Source organism: Oryza brachyantha, chromosome 2 (assembly GCF_000231095.2).
Source record: "Oryza brachyantha chromosome 2, ObraRS2, whole genome shotgun sequence".
In the NCBI taxonomy this organism is placed as follows: domain Eukaryota; kingdom Viridiplantae; phylum Streptophyta; class Magnoliopsida; order Poales; family Poaceae; genus Oryza; species Oryza brachyantha.
In genome coordinates this window covers 25,893,172-25,912,345 of record NC_023164.2, presented here as the reverse complement: position 1 = coordinate 25,912,345, position 19,174 = coordinate 25,893,172, and the positions used below count along the sequence as shown (strand labels likewise).

Below are 19,174 nucleotides of genomic sequence, written 5' to 3'. Positions count from 1 at the left end.
GCGCAGTTCCCGCGCGGCGGCCCCGGCGGCGACCCCTCCGCCGACCTCACCCGCCACTCCGCGCTCCGCAAGTTCAAGGAGTTCCTCCGCGGATTCACCGGCCCCGCCGGCGATTTCCCCTACCGGCAAGCCCTCAACGCGCTCCCCCCCCTTCCTCCCTCTGTCTCCAGATCCGGTGCCTCGATGGTTCAATCAGGCTGAGCCGTGTGTTCGTCTGGTGGTTGCAGCGAGAGCCTGGTGCACAACCGTGACCATGTCACCGTCGCCATCGAGGACCTCGACGCCTTCGACGCCGAGCTATCGGACAAGATCCGCAAGTCTCCTGCTGATTACCTACCTCTGGTGCGCCGTTGTGTCTGAGTTTACCTTTTTTTCTTGGTTTCGTCGATGCGAAGTTGCGTTGAGATTCACGGCTGATGTAGTTTGAGACGGCCGGGTCCGAGGTCCTCGCGAGCCTTCGGTCCAAGGTCGCCGGCGAGACCGGCGAGATGGAGGAGCCGGTCACCGGCGATGTGCAGATTTTCTTGTCCTCTAAGGAGAACTGCCTGTCCATGAGATCCATCGGGGTCAGTTCTGAAACTATTTTATGAGTTAGCCCATTTTAGAAGCTTATGAAAAGTCCCCTTTTTCTTGACAATTTTGTTCCAAATTTCAGGCGGATTACATGTCCAAGCTGGTGAAGATTGCCGGGATCACGATCGCCGCGTCGAGGGTGAAAGCTAAGGCCACTCATGTGACGCTGCTTTGCAAGAACTGCAGGAGTGTGAAAACAATGCCGTGCAGGCCTGGCCTCGGTGGGGCTATTGTCCCACGATCGTGTGACCATGTTCCTCAGGTGTATTTCTGGCTAAACATATTCAATTACTGTATTGTTTGTGTTTTTTTTTTGAGAAAGAAGGGTCCCTTCCATTTCCATTAACAAAAAAGAGAGTCGTACATGCCATTAAAAATGTTTTTTCTTATTTGTGTGCTACTACAAAGTTTAGACACCTCCATGCCATCCATCAATTTTTATGTACCTGCACGCTATTTTGGATGGATGAAGACTTAACGATGTCAAATAAGGACGTAAAAAGACTGTTTTGCCCTTCTTTGCAAATAAATGACAAACATAATTTTAAAACATTACGTAAATATGAAAAATCAGTAAAAATTTAGAAAATGACAGAATTAATTTTAAATCAAGAAATATGTAAGGAAATTCGTAATTAAATTATAAAATGCCTATAATTTCATAAAATTCATGAAAATTGGCTCATAAATCCGGAAAATTGTAAAATATAAAGGAAAATTCGTAAATAAATCCAAAAAAATCGTGGAAAATCTGGGTAATTCAAAAAAAATCAGAAAAATGCCCAGATTAACAGTCAATAATATGGAAAATGAGTAAAAAATTTAAAAATGTACAGAAGTAATTCTAAATCAGGAAATAAGTTAGAAAATTCGTAATTTAATTATAAAATATCTAGAAATTCATGAAAAATCAGGAAAATCGGCTCATAATTCCGACAAAATTGTAAGAAATAAAGAAAACTTTGTAAATAAATCCAAAAAATTCGCAAAAAATCAGGATAATACAAAAATAATCCTGAAGATTCTTGATAGGCAGAGGTAATCTCAATACAGATTTCAGATCCTATAGTAGAACATCCAATGCATATTGGCAGCAAGAAGCAGAATACCAACTTGTAATTTAGAAAATTAATGGTAGTACAGACTCCTTGAGAGGCAGGCAGTATGAGAAGACACCACCAAATTGATCCATGGTTTGTGATATCAGTGAGAGCTAGCCGGGCTGCCACCGAATGGTCCCTGGTTGCTGGTGCCGCCAGGACGCCCTGGGAGTAGGAGCTGTCACGGTAGCTGAGGGTGTAGCTGCAGAAGGAGGAGGATGGCTAGTCGCCGCCGTCGCTGCCGCATGCCCCGGAGGCCGAGCCGGTGGCCACCTGCAGCGTGTCGCAGGAGGAGGAGTTGAACGGCAACACGGCACAGAAGGTCCTGTTGGTCGTGGCACGACGCGCACTGCATCCAGGTGAGCTCGCTCGCCGTGTCCACGATCACTGTCGCCTCGCTGCCGCCCAGCCCGACGGTGGCAACGTAGTTCAGCGTCCGGAGCCTCGCGCCGGAGGTGACAGGCACCCGCCCCTACGCCCTGGAGGTCACCGCCTCGTCCTCCGCCCAAGACCCGACCTTCATCCCCTGCTCGCCACCGCCGCCGCCGTCGCCGCCGCCCGGCGGAGGCTCCGCCGAGTGGCGCACGGGAGGGACGACGACGATTCGGCGGCGGTCTGGGGGCGGCGGCAGTCAGGTGAGGCGGGGGACCTTCGGATCTGGCCGGTCCGGCGGCAGCGGCGGCCTGGCGGCGGCGGCGGCTAGGATTTCGCGAGGGGAGGAGGCGCACGGGAGGGAGTAGCTGGGCATGGGCATTGGGAGTAAGTTTCCTAGGTGGGTCCTACGTGTAAGTGGTTATTTTCTAACAGAAGGTGGATGGAATGGCACGTAGGTAAATGAAAATTTGTCTCGTGGCATAGAGGTGTCTACAAAATTTTTTGTGGCATACATGTAAGCATCAACTTTTTTAATGGCAGAGGGGTAAAAGACTCAAAAAAAGATAACCATATGTCCAAGTATTGTTTGTGTCTTAAATAATGATGTATATATGTGGATTTTATTTCCATTTTTAGCCTGGAGAAGAGCCTTGTCCCCTGGACCCCTGGATTGCAGTTCCAGACAAGAGCAAGTACGTGGATCTCCAAACTCTCAAATTGCAGGAAAATCCTGAGGTTTGTTACTGCATTATATGTCCTCTCTGTGGTGCAATGTGTTTTAGTAATCCACTGATGTTTAAGGTTTATTGGTTAGATGTCATAGGATTTAGCAATCACCAGTCTCAATTAATCTTGGTTTCCAGGATGTTCCAACTGGTGAGCTCCCTAGGAATATGCTGCTGTCTGTAGACAGGCATCTTGTTCAGACCATTGTTCCTGGTACAAGATTAACTGTACTTGGTATCTACAGTGTCTACCAAGCATCTGCAAAGTATGATGGATCTAAACATCTGCTCAAGTTGTTTCCATTTGTTGAGCTAGAGCTATTACATAGCGAATGACTATCAAATATTCATTTTGCAGCCAAAAGGGTGCTGTTGGGGTCAAACAGCCTTACATTAGAGTTGTGGGGTTGGAGCAGTCCCGAGATGCCAACTCAAATGGCCCCTCAAATTTTACACTTGATGAGGTAGTCTGCTTTCCAAAATTCCAAGTTTCTTATTGAAGAGAGTTGCGTCATATCTAATAATGCTAATTTTCTTGTCGGCTTGTAGGAAATGGAATTCAAAGAATTTGCACAGAGGCCAGATGCATATGCCAAGATTTGCTCAATGATCGGGCCTTCAATTTATGGCCATTCTGATGTCAAGAAAGCTATTGCATGCCTGCTGTTTGGTGGTTCAAAGAAGGTGTATATATATATATATATATATAAAATCTTGTCCAGTGGCTAAAATGTTAAAATATGAATCTGTGTTGGATCCAGTGGCTAGTTGAAATGACTCGTGCTGTAACTAAACTTTCTTCCACTGCAGAGGCTTCCAGATGGTGTCCGTTTGAGGGGAGACATTCATGTCTTGCTGTTGGGTGATCCATCAACAGCAAAATCACAGGCACGTGTTTTTATCTAAGGTTATCACTGCATTTAGTTTCATGACAATATAAATAAAAGCCTAGGCATGTAAGACTTGCACTCTGGGATATTGTGAATTGTATGTTCTACTTCATGTATGTAGTTGGACAATCATAGTGCATGAGTTTTTGCACTATAAGAAATAAATTATCTCCACTTCAGTAACATGAAGCTGTACATTTCAACAGTTCCTCAAGTTTGTAGAGAAGACAGCGCCAATTGCTGTGTATACATCTGGGAAAGGTTCATCAGCAGCTGGTCTTACCGCGTCTGTGATTCGGGATGGTAGCTCAGTAAGTTTTCCTTCACTGCAAAGGATCATTGTGTTTTCTCGAAAGTTCTGTTTCCTCTCACTGAAACAGTTTTCCCTGTACAGCGTGAGTTTTACTTGGAAGGAGGAGCCATGGTTTTGGCTGATGGTGGAGTTGTTTGTATTGACGAGTTTGACAAAATGAGGCCCGAGGACCGGTAAGCTTCAATCAGTTTTGTTTCTTGGTTGAAACTAGAATAAGCATTGCACAGTCCAGAGTGCAGACCTAGCTTTTCCTTGCTCTCTTGAATTTGAAACCATATTTAGCCACTATACCTTTTATGCCGTGATTCCAGAGTTGCAATCCATGAAGCCATGGAGCAGCAGACTATATCTATTGCCAAAGCTGGCATTACAACGGTACTCAATTCAAGGACCTCAGTGCTAGCAGCTGCCAATCCAATTGCGGGGCGCTATGACGATCTAAAGGTTGGTCAGTTTTTTTTCGACCTGCCTACTATTTTCATATTTTCAAAATGTATAAACCGTTCTAACCTTATATAGCAACTTTACAGTCAAACGAAAAGTAACAAAAAATATTTCGAGGTATCGGTATCTTGCGATACCAAATTGTTTATAATCGTTGGATCTAACAGCGCACATTCTACTTAGCTAAATCCAATGGTGAGAAATGATTTGGGATCTCGAGATACTTTTTGTTAGGAGTTTTACTTCTATTCTTCCTTTTGTACCTCGAGTTATCGGTATCTCGCGGTACCAAATCGTTTCTGATCGTTGGATCCAACAGTGCACGTTCTACGATCCAATAGTAAGAAACGATTTGGTACCTCGAGATACTGTTACCTCGAGATACAAAAGTAAGGATGGAAGTAAAACTCTTTTGTTAAACCAGAGCAAATCTCATATATAAAACAATCAAATTGATGCGTTTTCCTTTTCTTATCAGACCGCACAAGATAACATTGATCTGCAGACAACCATCCTTTCTAGATTTGATCTAATCTTTATTGTTAAAGATGTCAGAATGTATGATCAAGATAAGGTATGACACATAATTCTCTTTCCAGCTCATTTTTTTTTTGCTTCAGAGACTAAGCAAACTTCCAAATGTAGCGAATTGCAAGCCACATCATTAAGGTGCATGCCAGTGGTGCTGCTGCTTCATCCAAAAACACAGATGCTATTGAAGGAGAGAATTGGCTAAAAAGGTGTGGTTGGCTTCGCATTTTCTGTTATACTACACAGATTTGACATGATCTTGGATTCTAATGCATAATCTTCAAAATTATAGGTACATTGAGTATTGCCGTGTTAGTTGTAAACCACGACTCTCAGAAAAAGCAGCAGAGATGCTGCAGAACAAATATGTGGAAATTAGACAGGTATGTGCTACAGATTTTTACTTTGTTATTTAAACTGCTGTACTTATTTATATTTTACATTGTGCTTGTGCAGAAAATGAGACAACAAGCTAATGAAACAGGGAGGGCTGCAGCTATACCCATCACTGTGCGGCAGCTTGAAGCCATCATACGTTTGAGCGAATCTCTTGCAAAGATGAGATTGTGAGTATATCACATGCTAAATATTCACCAAAATTTATATATGAATAGATCAACCAGTATATTTATCCTTAAAAAAAACCCAGTATATTTAGGTTTTATATTCTACATATATTGTATGCCATTTCTTGTGTCCCCTAACTTGCATGGTACATGACGTTCTGAACTGGTATTTGACTGATTATTAGGACTACTGTGGCTACACCAGAGCATGTTGAAGAGGCATTTAGACTGTTTAATGTCTCCACCGTTGATGCCGCAAGATCTGGAATCAATGAGCATTTGAACTTATCACCAGATATTGCAAACGAGATCAAGGTTAGTCTTTGCATCCAAAATTGTACTGTCAACTTGTCAACTTTGTGTTCTGAATTTTGTGTTCAATTTTGTTCCGACAGCAAGCGGAAGCACAAATAAAGAGAAGGATGGGAATTGGAAGCCACATATCCGAGCGGCGTCTGATCGATGAACTAAGTAGGATGGGGATGAATGAATCCATTGTGAGGAACCTGTCATAACATAATTGCGCCATTGCTTACTAATTAAATTCTAGTTTCATTTTTCTTACGCTATCATCCCATTGCTTCAGGTGCGAAGAGCACTTCTGATAATGCATCAAAGGGATGAAGTGGAGTACAAGAGAGAGCGCCATGTCATTGTCAGGAAGGCTTGAGATTGAACTGCAGAGTATTTATAAACCGAGGACAAATTCTATTCAGACGGTGTATAAACTCACCAAAAAGCATGGGAGAGGACAAGGCATGTTCTGGTTGAACACTGACAGGACTCTAGCAATCTTCAAGAACAGAAGTAATCCATCCATGCATCCTTGATGTGAAGCTCTAGTTGAACACTCGAATTACAGTAAACTGTAACTGTAACCCTGTAAAGTTTCTGAAGGCATATTAGTATTAGAGCATCCTAACAGCTCATCTAAATTTGTTCATCCATATATTTATTTGGATGATTATCTATACTAGTTTTATCCTTCATATTTTTATGTACTAGATCATCTATATATGACATCCTTTGTATCTCTTTGAAGGATGGAGAGAGATCATTCAAATATGAAGGTTCTCTCTTCTAATATGGATATGGATGATATCTAAAAATATCATCAGTTGTTTTGTTGGAGCTCAATTTGTATTCTTCATTCTCTATTTTTAGGATAGAGGATAGTATAGATGAACTGTTGGGGATGCTCTTAAAGTAGGCCAATTCATAACTATAAAAGGTTTTATTCTCCGGTGCTTAACAAGAATCTTATGTTTTTGCTGAGTTGCAACTGATGATGAGAGCCTGAGTTGAGGCAGAGTTTATGGATTGCAATGGGAACAGTACCAGTGCCACAAAACCGGCATAAACCCAAAACCTTACATATAACTTGACTATACTCAAAAGTGCACCACCTGTATCGGGAAGTCTTCCCGGTTAATATACAAAGAACAGAAGAAACATCTATGCCAAAATACAAGTCGAAACTCCCCTCTCCGATCGCTCGCAGAAGGGGAGCTGTACAACACAGGTATGAACAACAAGAACAACCAGAAGAAGAAGAAGAACACACAGATGCCATGGCTGCTGCTACTACACGGTGTAGCTCTGCTGGATCGTGTCGATGTCGAGCCCCTTGAGCTTCACCACCGACTCTACGTGCCCCTTGAGCGTGTGCAGCTCCCTTAGCCTGCGTCCATGTCCATGAGAAGGGAGTTGCTGTTGCTGCAGTGAGAAATCAAGAACTCGACGGGTTTACCTGGCGACCTCGGCGCGCTTGGCTGCTTGCTCGGCGATCTCGGAGAGCTCGCGGTAGCCGGTCTTGTCGTTGAAGAGGTCGGAGCCGGTGGCGGGCTGGTTGAGGCCGTGCAGCGTCCTCTGCGCCGTCGCCCACTGCGCCTCCCGCTCGCCCTTGCCGTAGTCGTTCTTGTTGACGAACGCCGTCTGCGCCGCCGATCACCACAGCACAAAGTCAGATCAGCAATGGCGGACGGGTTTGGGGTGTGTGTGTGGGGGGGGGGGGGGGGTCTTGCCTTGTTGTTGATGTTGTTCCAGGCCTTGCCACTGAGGGCGTAGCGGATGATGAACTTGAGGACGTCGAGGGGGAAGTAGGTGACGACGCTGAAGGCCCAGATGGCGGCGCCCCAGCCCCAGCCGATGCCCTGCATCTTGCAGAACTCCCAGTTGGCGTACACGGCGATGCACGTCGCCACCAGCTGCGCCGCCAGGAAGGCGATCACCAGCAGCGCCCCGGGTCTCTCCACGAACGACCAGCTCCGAGACCGCGTCACGAAGATGAGCGCCTGGCTGATGATGCTCACCTGGAGGTACAGCGCCGCCATCATCTCCTTCTCGTTCAGCTTGATCGACCTCACCCCGAACGTCGTCTGCGTGCAAAAATGGTGGTGGCTCGTCGTCATCGCCGCCGCCGTCGTGGTGGAATGCGAGAGTATTCAAGAAGAGGAGGAGAGAATGGAGGTGTTACGGTGAAGAAGTCGGTGTCGTGGACGAGGTAGAAGAAGAGGACGGTGACGAGGGCCATATAGGTGCCGAGCACGACGCCGGTGGCGAAGATCTCCTTGAGCTTCCACGAGTCCGGGGTAGGGGAAGGCTTGACGCGGTCCTTGGAGATGGTCATGATGGTGCCGTCGTTGAGGATGGCGATGATGAGCACCATGAAGGGGGCGAAGTCGAACTTCCAGAGCAGCGCCACCAGCATGAAGCCGAGCACGATGCGGATGGTGATGGAGACGGCGTAGATGGTGTAGTTCTTCATGCGCTGGAAGATGGCGCGGCTGGTCAGCACGGCGCTCACGATCACGCTCAGCCCGGGCTCCGTCAGCACGATGTCCGACGCGCTCCGGGCCGCGTCCGTCGCGTCGTCGACGGCGATGCCGATGTCCGCCTTCTTCAGCGCCGGCGCGTCGTTCACGCCGTCGCCGGTCATGCCGCAGATGTGCTTCCGGTCCTGCAGCCGCTTCACGATCTCGTACTTGTGCTCCGGGAACACCCCGGCGAACCCGTCGGCCTTCTCGATCAGCTCGTCGATGGGGAGCCCGCTCATCTCGGTGCTCTTGTCGCCCAGCAGCGTCGTCGACGGGTACATGTTGGTGCCCATCCCCAGCCGCCGCGCCGTCTCCTTGCCGATGGCGAGCTGGTCGCCGGTGATCATCTTCACGTTCACGCCGAGGTGCAGCGCGCGGCGGATGGTCTCCGCGCTGTCGTGCCTCGGCGGGTCGAACAGGGGGAGAAGGCCGACGAACTGCCATGGCTCGCCGGCGCTCTCCTTGCTCTTCTCCGGCACCTTCTGGTACGACACGCCGAGCGACCGGAGGCCACGATCGGCGTACTGGTCGATCAAGGTGTGGACTTTCTTCTCGGCGTCCTTGCTCATCTGGCAGAGCTCGATGATCTGCTCGGGGGCGCCCTTGCTGATCCTGTGCCAGTCGCCGTTGCCGTCAATGTAGGTGATGGCCGTGCGCTTCTCGACGGGGTTGAACGGGAGGAAGTGGACCTCCTTGATGCCGGCGCGGGCCTCCTTGGGGTCGGCGAGCATGCCGACGATGCAGGTGTCGATGGCGTCCTGGTTCTCGACACGGGACGCCCTCGCGGCGTAGAGGAGCACCGAGTCCTTGTCGAGGCCCCGGCCGTACACCTCGATGAGGGTCTTGTCGACGGTGAGCTTGTTCAGCGTGAGCGTGCCGGTCTTGTCGCTGCAGAGCACGTCCATGCCGGCCATCTCCTCGATGGCGGTCATGCGCTTGGTGATGGCGCCTTGCTGGGACAGGCGGTGGGAGCCGATGGCCATGGTGACAGAGAGCACGGTGGGCATGGCGATGGGGATTCCGCCGATGAGCAGCACGAGGAGGTTGTCGATGCCGTCACGGTAGGCGCGGTGCTGGATCGGGTACATGACGATGATCTCGACGATCATGCCGACGGCGATGGAGATGATGCAGAAGTTGCCGATGGCCGTGAGCACGAGCTGGAAGTGGCCGATGTTGTTGGTGCTGTCCACCAGGTGCGCCGCCTTGCCGAAGAAGGTGTGCACGCCGGTGGCGATGACGACGGCCTCGATCTCGCCCTGCTTGACGGTGGACCCGGAGAACACCCCCTGCCCGGCGTGCTTGTTGACGGGCATCGACTCGCCGGTGAGCGCCGCCTGGTCGACCTTGAGCGGGTCGCCCTCGAGCAACCGCGCATCGGCGGGGATGATGTCACCGAGCTTGATGCTGATGATGTCGCCGGGCACGAGGATGGAGGCGTCCTGCTCGAGCCACTTGCCGTCCCTGAGCACCTTGGTCTTGGGGGCAAGCCCGGCCATAAGCGCCGCGGCGGCGTTCCCGGCGTTGTTCTCCTCGATGAAACTGATGGTCGAGTTGATGATGAGCAGGACGACGATGCCGACGAAGTCCTGCCAGTCGGGCGGCTTCCCTCCGCCGTTGGCGAGCACGATGGCCATGATGGCGGCGGCCTCCATGACCCAGGAGAGCGGGTTCCACATGAACCCCAAGAACTTGAGCAGCTTGTTCTCCGTCTTCTCCTCCAGCTTGTTCGGCCCGAAGATGGTGAGCCGGTTCTGGCCCTCGGCGACGGACAGCCCCTGCTTGCTGCATTTCAGGTGCTGGAACACCTCCTCCACCGGGATCGTCTCCTGCAACAACAACCAGAAGCGACATGGTTAGACCAAGCAGATGAGGTCGCCGGGGCGGCGAGACAAGGACGGCGGCGTACGAGGTCGACGGTCTCATTCCGGACGTCCTCGAGGGAGATGGAGGCCATTGTAAACGCAGGTCGATTGGTTTATTAGTTTGTTGCGGTGGTGTGATTCGCAAGGGGGGAAACGCGGCGGCGGCGGCGGCGGTGGTCGGCAGCCGGCGGCGGCGAGCGGGAGGGGGAGAGGGGGCAGCGGCTTCGCCCTGCCGGAGCCGCGATGGCCGGGGCGGTGAGGCCTGCGCGCCTTGCCTCGGTCGGTCCGAGAGCAGGTGTGGGGATCGGAGACGGAGACGCAGCGCCGCCTCTTATACCGATGCGCGCTCCGGCCGAGCGGTTGCGCTCCAGCGGCTGAACGCCATTGCAGGCGCCTCCCCCGCAATTGCCGCCTGGCCGCCTCCTCTTCTCCCGCTCCCCGCTTCACCCGCGCCGCCGTCCGCTCCGGATAGCTTCGCCGCTGACCATGCAGCCACGTTGTGTTGTTGTGCAGGATGCCATGCACGGAGAAACCCGTTCGACCCGCGGAAATGGATTCTAACGGTTGCTTGCACCAGTTTAGCGTTTAGCATGGCCAGCCATCTAGACTGACTCTGACTCCGACCTAAATAGATAGGTGCAAATGAAGTTGTTTCGTTGGCTTATCTGTCAAGCTTGTATATCCTAAGATGTTGTTTGAGTGCTTTCTTGAGATTTGTTTGGTTGAATGCATAAGATATAAGATATGAATTTAATTATCTTTTTTTATATAGTTTATTGGTGAAAAATATGTTCAAACCGAACAAATAGTAAAAGTAGCACATATATTAGTTATTTTTTTATAACTCATACGCATACACACTAGTATGAAAAAAATTTTAAAAAAGAAAAATTCCCCAATGGGCGACAGCAACCGTACGGGCACGTGCGACACGGCAGCCGTGGATCTAGCGCAGAAAACGTCAGAGACGACGGGGTGGCGACAAGGAGACGAACTGCAACGTCCGCACGCACGTGCCGCGGTTGCACCCGCGCGTGCATGGGACGAGCCTGGCTGAGGAGCGAAGCTCGAGTTGAGCGTTCCTCCTCAGCCTGGCTGTGAGCCTAGATTTGCACCCACGTGTGCAAGTTCCTGTGTACATGCAAGCAACCAAACATACATCTATCTGCTCTATTAGTATCGGTACGAGTCAACCACATGTAGACAACCAAATAAAATCTAGATTCCCAAGTTGTTGCATGTAATTTTATAATATTTTTTTCAAACATGCATATATCCGGATGAAGCATGGCTGTGAGCCTAGATTTGCACCCGCGTGTGCAAGCTCCCGTGTACATGCAAGCAACCAAACATACATCTCCCTGCTCCACTGGTGCTGATACGAGCCAACCACACGCAGACAACCAAATAAAATCTAAATCCCCAAGTTGTTGCATGTAATTTTATAATAATTTTTTTCAAACATGCATATATCCGGATGAAGCAGTAACAAAAGCAATACATTAACTATGATTGCGGTAACATATGTAAAATCATATTAATTTCTTTTTTGTTAACTTATATAAATCAGATTTATTTTTAGTGATATATTATATATTAATCTATTGTATCAAAAAATTAAAATTTTCACAATTAGATTAAAAGAGTTTGCCGATGCCAAGGAGACATATCTTTTGAGATGCTCATTGATCAATAATACTTATCATTACAAAAATATGTTAATACAAATAAAAAGACTTCATGTATGTTTAATGATAATCTTAAATAGTAACATCGTTTTTACCGGTTTTATTTTTTTATTATTAACAGCCAAATTTGAAAATACCTATTTAAGCTTGTTTTTCTAGCACATGATCCATATGTGTGTCAAAGGTAAACGAGGACCGTCTTAAAAATTATTTTTATAGTTATACGGGTTTACATTTACTACATTTTTTATTGCTCAATACTGGATTCTCTCTCGTGGGGAAACTCATGGGCGTTGCCCGGGCTGGCGACGAAGTGGAACGGATGCTGGTGCCCTTCAGAACCGCCTGAGACACGGTTACAACGCGGCAGGGAGAAGGAACAAGAAAGACGTGGAACATCAACGACATCAATCACACTGATTGAGATTATTATTCGATCAATCCAACTTCATGCGCCATCTCATTGAATTGAGATTAATGGTCTAATCCAATTGTTTCTATAAACAAAATCAAACGATGAACAGTGATCAGCATAAAAGGTTCACTGCAATATGCGGAACATAGAAGTTTCACTGCAATAGGACTTAAAACAAGCCCTACATTGCAAGGATAAAATGCTGTAACAATACAATAATAGTTCATAAACCATCCGGTCAAGCAAATAGACCAGCAGCATGTAGGTTCATTCCGTATTTCTAGATTCTCTCCTTTTTCTAAACAGTATGTTTTTATTTAAAAAATCTATATGAAAATTGTTTTAAAAAATCATATTAATATATTTTTAATTTATTATAACTAATAATTAATTAATCATATACTAATCTATTAGTACGTTTACCACACCAGATAAGTTATCTAACACCAAACGCGGTTGTATTGTATTCTCAAGTATAAGTGTGGTATATATTCTGTTCTCAAGTATAATAGCACACTTTTGATGCAGAAGCATAATAAACGATCAAGGTGGATATCTGGTTCACAAGTTATAGTCCAAATCAAAATCAAACATCAAAACCCCTAGATGCAAAACATGGGCACTAATCGGTTAACCAAAAATAAAGCAAGCATAACCACTAAGCACTCCCTCCGAAGGAAGGACTTCTATCGGATTTTCCAAGGAAACAGTACAATTCCCACAAAATTACTCCAAACCGAATAGGGCCTAAGTCCATATTAGTATACGTGATGTAGCTATGAGACACAATCACATGGGGAATTAACAGAATGCAAGAACAGACTATTCTCACAAAATGGTTAGCATAAAAACAGTCCTACTAATATACCAAGGTATGTACACACTCCTACAGATTGTAACTGTAAACAAACTTGGCAACCACTCAACAAGTCTGAGAATGACTGTTACTCAATCACAGCAATCACAATTTGCAATTGAAGAACAGTTAGAATAAAATGGTCACACTAGCTTCAATTGAATAGCATTGTACCAACAAAGTAACAGTACAAGATCCAGTGCAAAACCAAACCATTACAGAACTATAAATATTTAGCAATCCCTTGAAGGTCAGGTGACAAATCTGGTGACTGCAATAATAAATTCTACAATTCACATAAACTGGATATCTATATTAGGATTATATTAACAACCTGAACACTGTATCAGTCCTACATTCTTTGGTAGGGCTTACTCTTCCTGTCATTCTTTGAGAGAAAACGGACAGCACGTTTTTTTATGAGAATAGAGCAATCATACTCCGTGATGATATAAATAAAACTTCATATCTTCAGCTATGATGAAACATAATTAACCCTCAGAAAAAACTTCAACCAGACAGATATATTGGAAGGGTTCTTTTCTTAGAACAGCATGGTATCTTCAGTATACCAGAGTACTACTAACATTTCAGAAAATCTTAACAAAAGCATCCTGGAATTACATCCTAGCTTGCATAAACACGGGAACACCCATAAAACGAAATGCAGATAACTCAGTAACCCTAACTTCCGCAGGCAGCAACCGGTACCTCCCCCTTGACAGGAATAGCTGACACTTGAAGTTCAGGAAGTTCAGAACGTGAGGTCCTGACACCCCTGCTCAGAACCCAAGCTTGGTGCGGCGCCAGTGCCTGCGCTTCGCATTGTACCTGTAACAACGCCAAACCACGTCAGCTCAGCGATCGGCAAAGTCCTGAGCCGAATCGAACGCAGCAGGGGGAGCAAGGCGATAGCGTGAATGGAAGGGAGCAATCAATCACCTGATGGTGTTGTCGGTGCGCATGCGGATCCAGTAGGGGATGGGGCGGTTCTGGCGCATCTTCTTCGCCAGCTTCTTCTTGATGCGGAAGGTCTTGTGGGACGGCTGCGACGAAACGAAAAAGAGAACAGACAAGCTACGGAGTCAGCGAAACCGTCGGCCGGCCAGGTGAGGGCGGACTCCATGAGAGGCGAGGTCGAGATCGAGGAGAGTACCATCGTCGCGGCGGGGACGAAGCGGCGGCGGCGGCGGCGGCGGCGAAACCCTAGGTGCGTGAAGGGCAGAGGTGGAGAATGGCTGGGGATTATATAGTGGGCACCAGCGCGCATCCAAATGGGCTAATTGGGCCGGGCCTCTGATGGCCCATTGGGCTTTAGAGGCGACTGATGAAGTCAGTGTAACGGGCCACATTGCTAAACCGGGCTTTTTAGAGAGTGGTGCCGTGCTATTTTAGCCCAGCTCGAGATTAGTTAGAAAGGAAGCCATGTCTCGTTCTCACAGTCCAATTTGTATGAACTTAAGCAAAACAGCTCAATAATATCCACACAAATTTAGGAAAACAAGCGTAGTGCCCCACACTGCCACACATATTGTGAATAGTATCATTGTATCTATGCATGAGTTCCTATCTTAATATTGACTTTTCTTCATTCGAATCAGATTTTTTTTAAATTGTATTTCTATGTGGAACCTGATTTTACTTTTCTTTATTTCAGCTCACAATTTATATTTATACTTATATTATAAAAATGCAATTTTATATAAACTATTTGATGTTTAGTATTCATTTTTTAATTTAAAATTTAGATACTTATAAATTATATTTATATGTCGATTATATTTCTAGATTTTACTGTTTTTAACTGGAATTTTATATATTTCCATATTGCATTTATAAATGGACTCTTCACTCAATATTAATTATTTCTTTAATTTTTAATCCAAATTCTATATTTTTCTAAATAGTACTTACAGGTGGATTTTTTTTTGCTTTTGTTTACATTTAGTTCCAAAATTGAATTTTAGATGTTTCCAAATCGAACTCATCGATGGACTATTCACTTAATATTCATTATTATAGATGTGAGGTTGGTCCATTTGCCATGCCAAAAAACTAATTAAAGCGTCGTACATTTAAAAATGGAGGGGTATATTGGCAATCTTGGAAGCAGTACACATTTTTTACTACGTGTGGTTATCAGTAACATAAGTTGTGTGTTGCATTTTCGTGTGATGGAAAAAATAAAAACCCTAAGATTCTATTTCAATCCATTCATCAAACGGCCCTACAAACAACTTGTTCACAAACAGGCAGTTAAAATAACAACCGACTCGACTCCCGTATCCACCTACAAACCGCAATTTCCGGAGCCGTCCATGATCTCAATTCTCCTCACCTGAGCCCTACACAGGGCGTATAGCTAGGCACGTACCTATACACGCAAGTTGTTCGTTCGCTCGCGCCCTAAACAAAACACACAAAAGGTCCCTCTCAAAGCCAGCTATATGTCCTAACTAAACACGTCAAAACCTGGCAACTAGAACGATCTATTTGCAAACGAAAAATAGTTTTTTAAATAAAAATTTTATATGTGTGTTCTTATTGATTTAAATGTCTAGACTGAAAAATAAACTATGACGAAAAACTCTAAAACTAATTCTAAATTTAATAGTGAAAATATAAACATTAACTTGTAAACTGAAACGAAAAGATGGTGGCGCGAGACCCATCGATATCGATGGATGCAATCTTGAACGAGACAGGGAACATAGATGCATGCACGAATCGATCTTCAGGAGACGATGCGTCGACATCGCAATCGTGGATTGTTTCATGTCACATGGAGATTTTCTTTCCTCTCTCTATTTTTCTTTGGCCAGTCTCAGATGCTAGATGCAGTGCTGGCCGGCTGATCGATCGCCTGAATTCATCCGTTCCCAAACAATCTGCAAGAACATTGTGATCACAGATACAGGCAGACAGGTAGTCGCCAGCGATCATCTGTAGCTAGCCCCAGCATCATCTGCTGCATGAGTGGCTGTCGATCTCCTCCGGATCAATGCTAATCTGCTTGCCTCTGATCGTCATCTGATCATCTCGTAGTATCATTGATCGTTAGCCCGGTTTAATCAGGTCGCAATCGCGGCCACGTGGGTGTTCTTGCACTCTGTCTGCCATGATCCTATGCAGGTGAGTTGCATCTTGCAGTTGCATGACATACATTGCCGCCATATGCACTCTCATCAGCAGGCAATTCTGATGCAAATTCACCGAGATTTTTGCAGGGGACAAACTGAAGCTTCAGGATGGGATATGAATATGATATGATGCGTGTTGTGCCTGTGCGGTGTCCTCTGAAACGTCAGTCTCTGCACCTCCCAAAATACAGCTGAATGTCTGAATCCATGACAGAATTAAAGGGGAGATATTTGACTGAATTTTCATTTTTCACTAGTTAATTAAGTAGGGTGTTTACTGGTTCTTTTAATCTTTGTCAAACTCAACTAGGTTAATTGATTAATATCAGCCTAGATTGCGTTCCAATCATTAGGTATCATCAGCCGGGTCAAGCAAAGATCCCACGAAATGCGGATCATTCGCGAGGGCTAATGACGCCATTTGACCAGCTGAAAACTAGTTAGCAATCATCCATGCATGATCTGGCTGCCTTCGATACTCGGCCAAAACTTTTTTATTGATTTTCGTACGCACACTTTCCGAACTAAGTAATATTTTCAAAAAAAATTATATGAAAGTTGTTAAAAAAAATCAAATTAATCCATTTTTTAAGTTTACAAAAGTTAATACTTAATTAATCATATACTAATGATTTTTCTCGTTTTACGTGCATTGAATTGACTCATGGCCCAGTGCCATTTGCGAACGCAGCCCCCGGTCTACTCGATCACTTCAGCAAGCTAACAAGCAATACCCATACTGGACAATGATGGGCGAACTAATTATGAAGTTATCTCTGAATAGACAATCCTCATGGGCAGTTTCATTGCAATATTTCTTCAAAGCTTTTAAGCTGGTAGCTTAAACGGTTTATTGGGGGCTAAAAGATGGCCCCTGTCATCAGAAAAGTATATCTTTGGTCAAGATATCCTTGAAATGTGAAATCTTGTAGCTGTCTCACATTGAGCTGTTGTCCATTTTGGATTACATAGGATGGTTGGGACTTGTAGTTGACAGTAACATGACCATGTCAGGCTCGCTCAATCTGCACCAAGACCAGGTTCGTTATGCGCCTGGACCATCGCTTCAGCCGTCAGTCCTTCAGTGTGTGTGCATATGCAGCATGTGCAGCAACAGCCGAGCTTGGTTTCAGTGTGCTCCGATTCAGACAAGCAGACTTGGTGCAGCAAAACATAAAAACATTGCAGGCTACACAGGTTACTGCATTGATCCTGGTTTCTCGACTTTGGTGACAGTCTGAGCGAATTTGTCTTCCTACTCTTTCACCAAGAAGGTTAATAAGTTGTTTGTTAGTTACAGTTTGCAAAGTGGATGGAACATATCTCTACGGGTAATTAACATCAGCTGCAATATAAAATCTAGTGAGCTAAAGTTACAGAGCTACTAGATTCTTTTGTCTGAAATTATCCTCAAATTCTTACGTGTCAGACAGTGAACTATAGGAGGGCATCAAGATAAGATTTGTGCAAAAAAAGGCTAGATGGTTCTGGAGAGCCCCTGAAAGGCTGAAATCAGCGGTCATCTGCAGCTGAGCTGCCTAACAGGACAACAATATTGCAAGAACTGAACTCTGTCCACATTTACAGGGTTACAGCTACGAAGAGCTTATACAACGAAGTAGCTAGGCTGTAGTAGCTCCAAGTTTCAAGGTATTTTCAGGATATGCTATTGTTATAAACCACTTGTATCTTCAGGGCTTTCTCAGTGCTCCAGCCTGCTAGCATAGCAACTTGCTGATCATATTCAGTGATAAGGGAATAGTGAGCTTGCATTGCATGCATGCAGTTGCAAGTGTCATGTATGTATTTTTTTCTTAAACATGTAAAAGATTTGTGCGCCAATATATTACAACAAAAGGTTATGTTATATGATGTATAAGGCCATACCGAACTTATGCAGGAACCACTGGGTAAAAGCTTGGAACAGTGCCGTGCATGTATGCTTTTGTGAGCTTGATTATCCCCTGCCTGGCTGCCTGCAACCCTTGAAAACTATAATCAGTCGTCTGATCTGATGTAATAACTGCTTAACCTGCCTAGCTAACTAAAGGATGTGGCATGTGTTAGAATAGATATAGCTCTACTTAAAGTTATATTAGATAGCAACCCTTTAAACAGAGAGAGCACGCTACGATGTTACCACGGTAATTAACAACAATGTAGCTTTGATACGAAGGGAAAGAACGACGACAAGACCATGAACAACAGCTAGATGTGCTACGATGGTTGGGGATGAGGCTCAGTTGCTACCGCCCTCATCTGCCAAACGACATGCTTACAAACGAACATTATTTTTTAATAAAACTTTTTATATTTAGTGATCTAAAAATAAATGCTGAAAAATAAATTATGATGAAAAACCTTACAATCAAATCTAAGTCTAAGATTAAAATTTTAAATATTGATTTATAAATATAAGTAAAAGTAAAAAAAGATAATGCCCTACTTTGGTTGGGGAGGACAGGGCTGAAGCCAGAGGAGGGATATGGAGGGGACCTGACCTCCCTCAGCAGCCGCATAACCCTCCTCCTAACCCTAATAATATATCCATGGATTTAGCTAGGTTCAACTTAGATGACTTGTACCTTCCAGCTACGTATGTTTTGTAAGACAGTATGCTATACTAATTTATCCCTGATGAAAACCACCACATATTTTTTTTTATGGTTATCATAACAACCATTTTTTTCATTTATGGTTTTTTTTAAGTCCCAACAAGATGACTTTGTATTAAGAAGAAGAGAAGTAATTACAAGTTACTGAGCGTTGTGTGCAAGACACAGCAAGATGAGGGAGGGGGGGGGGGGGAGATGAATAGCCTCAGCACTGCTGTGTTTTTTTCCCTTATGGAATAGTACATTTCATTAATATTGAATA

At 45.4% G+C, this 19,174-nt stretch overlaps 2 protein-coding genes across 2 annotated transcripts; one reads left to right on the top strand and one right to left on the bottom strand.

Moving 5' to 3' along the window:
- The first annotated feature begins 428 nt into the window (after nucleotides 1-428).
- Nucleotides 429-6,478, top strand: LOC102701239 (DNA replication licensing factor MCM5). Its single transcript, XM_015833872.1, has 17 exons — nucleotides 429-566; nucleotides 656-835; nucleotides 2,685-2,783; nucleotides 2,912-3,039; nucleotides 3,132-3,237; nucleotides 3,323-3,457; nucleotides 3,584-3,661; nucleotides 3,870-3,974; nucleotides 4,058-4,149; nucleotides 4,288-4,420; nucleotides 4,899-4,994; nucleotides 5,066-5,160; nucleotides 5,244-5,334; nucleotides 5,408-5,517; nucleotides 5,703-5,832; nucleotides 5,913-6,014; nucleotides 6,104-6,478. The coding sequence occupies exons 1-17, from the start codon at nucleotides 489-491 to the stop codon at nucleotides 6,185-6,187; spliced, it is 1,842 nt and encodes a 613-aa protein (XP_015689358.1). The 5' UTR covers nucleotides 429-488; the 3' UTR covers nucleotides 6,188-6,478.
- Nucleotides 6,479-6,874: 396 nt separating this feature from the next.
- Nucleotides 6,875-10,511, bottom strand: LOC102700963 (ATPase 8, plasma membrane-type-like). Its single transcript, XM_006647990.3, has 5 exons — nucleotides 10,243-10,511; nucleotides 7,994-10,162; nucleotides 7,542-7,895; nucleotides 7,268-7,452; nucleotides 6,875-7,198 (listed from the first exon to the last, which is right to left on the bottom strand). The coding sequence occupies exons 1-5, from the start codon at nucleotides 10,288-10,290 to the stop codon at nucleotides 7,102-7,104; spliced, it is 2,853 nt and encodes a 950-aa protein (XP_006648053.1). The 5' UTR covers nucleotides 10,291-10,511; the 3' UTR covers nucleotides 6,875-7,101.
- Between the last annotated feature and the right edge of the window lie 8,663 nt (nucleotides 10,512-19,174).

Excerpts from the sequence above, each read along its gene's own strand:
- LOC102701239 (XM_015833872.1), top strand. The coding sequence starts at position 489 with ATGGAGGAGCCGGTCACCGGCGATGTGCAGATTTTCTTGTCCTCTAAG. Across the intron at positions 3,238-3,322 it reads CAAATTTTACACTTGATGAG|GAAATGGAATTCAAAGAATT; the intron begins GTAGTCTGCTTT and ends GTCGGCTTGTAG. Across the intron at positions 4,421-4,898 it reads GGCGCTATGACGATCTAAAG|ACCGCACAAGATAACATTGA; the intron begins GTTGGTCAGTTT and ends TTTTCTTATCAG.
- LOC102700963 (XM_006647990.3), bottom strand. The coding sequence starts at position 10,290 with ATGGCCTCCATCTCCCTCGAGGACGTCCGGAATGAGACCGTCGACCTC. Across the intron at positions 7,453-7,541 it reads GGAACAACATCAACAACAAG|ACGGCGTTCGTCAACAAGAA; the intron begins GCAAGACCCCCC and ends TCGGCGGCGCAG. Across the intron at positions 7,199-7,267 it reads AAGCGCGCCGAGGTCGCCAG|GCTAAGGGAGCTGCACACGC; the intron begins GTAAACCCGTCG and ends ACATGGACGCAG.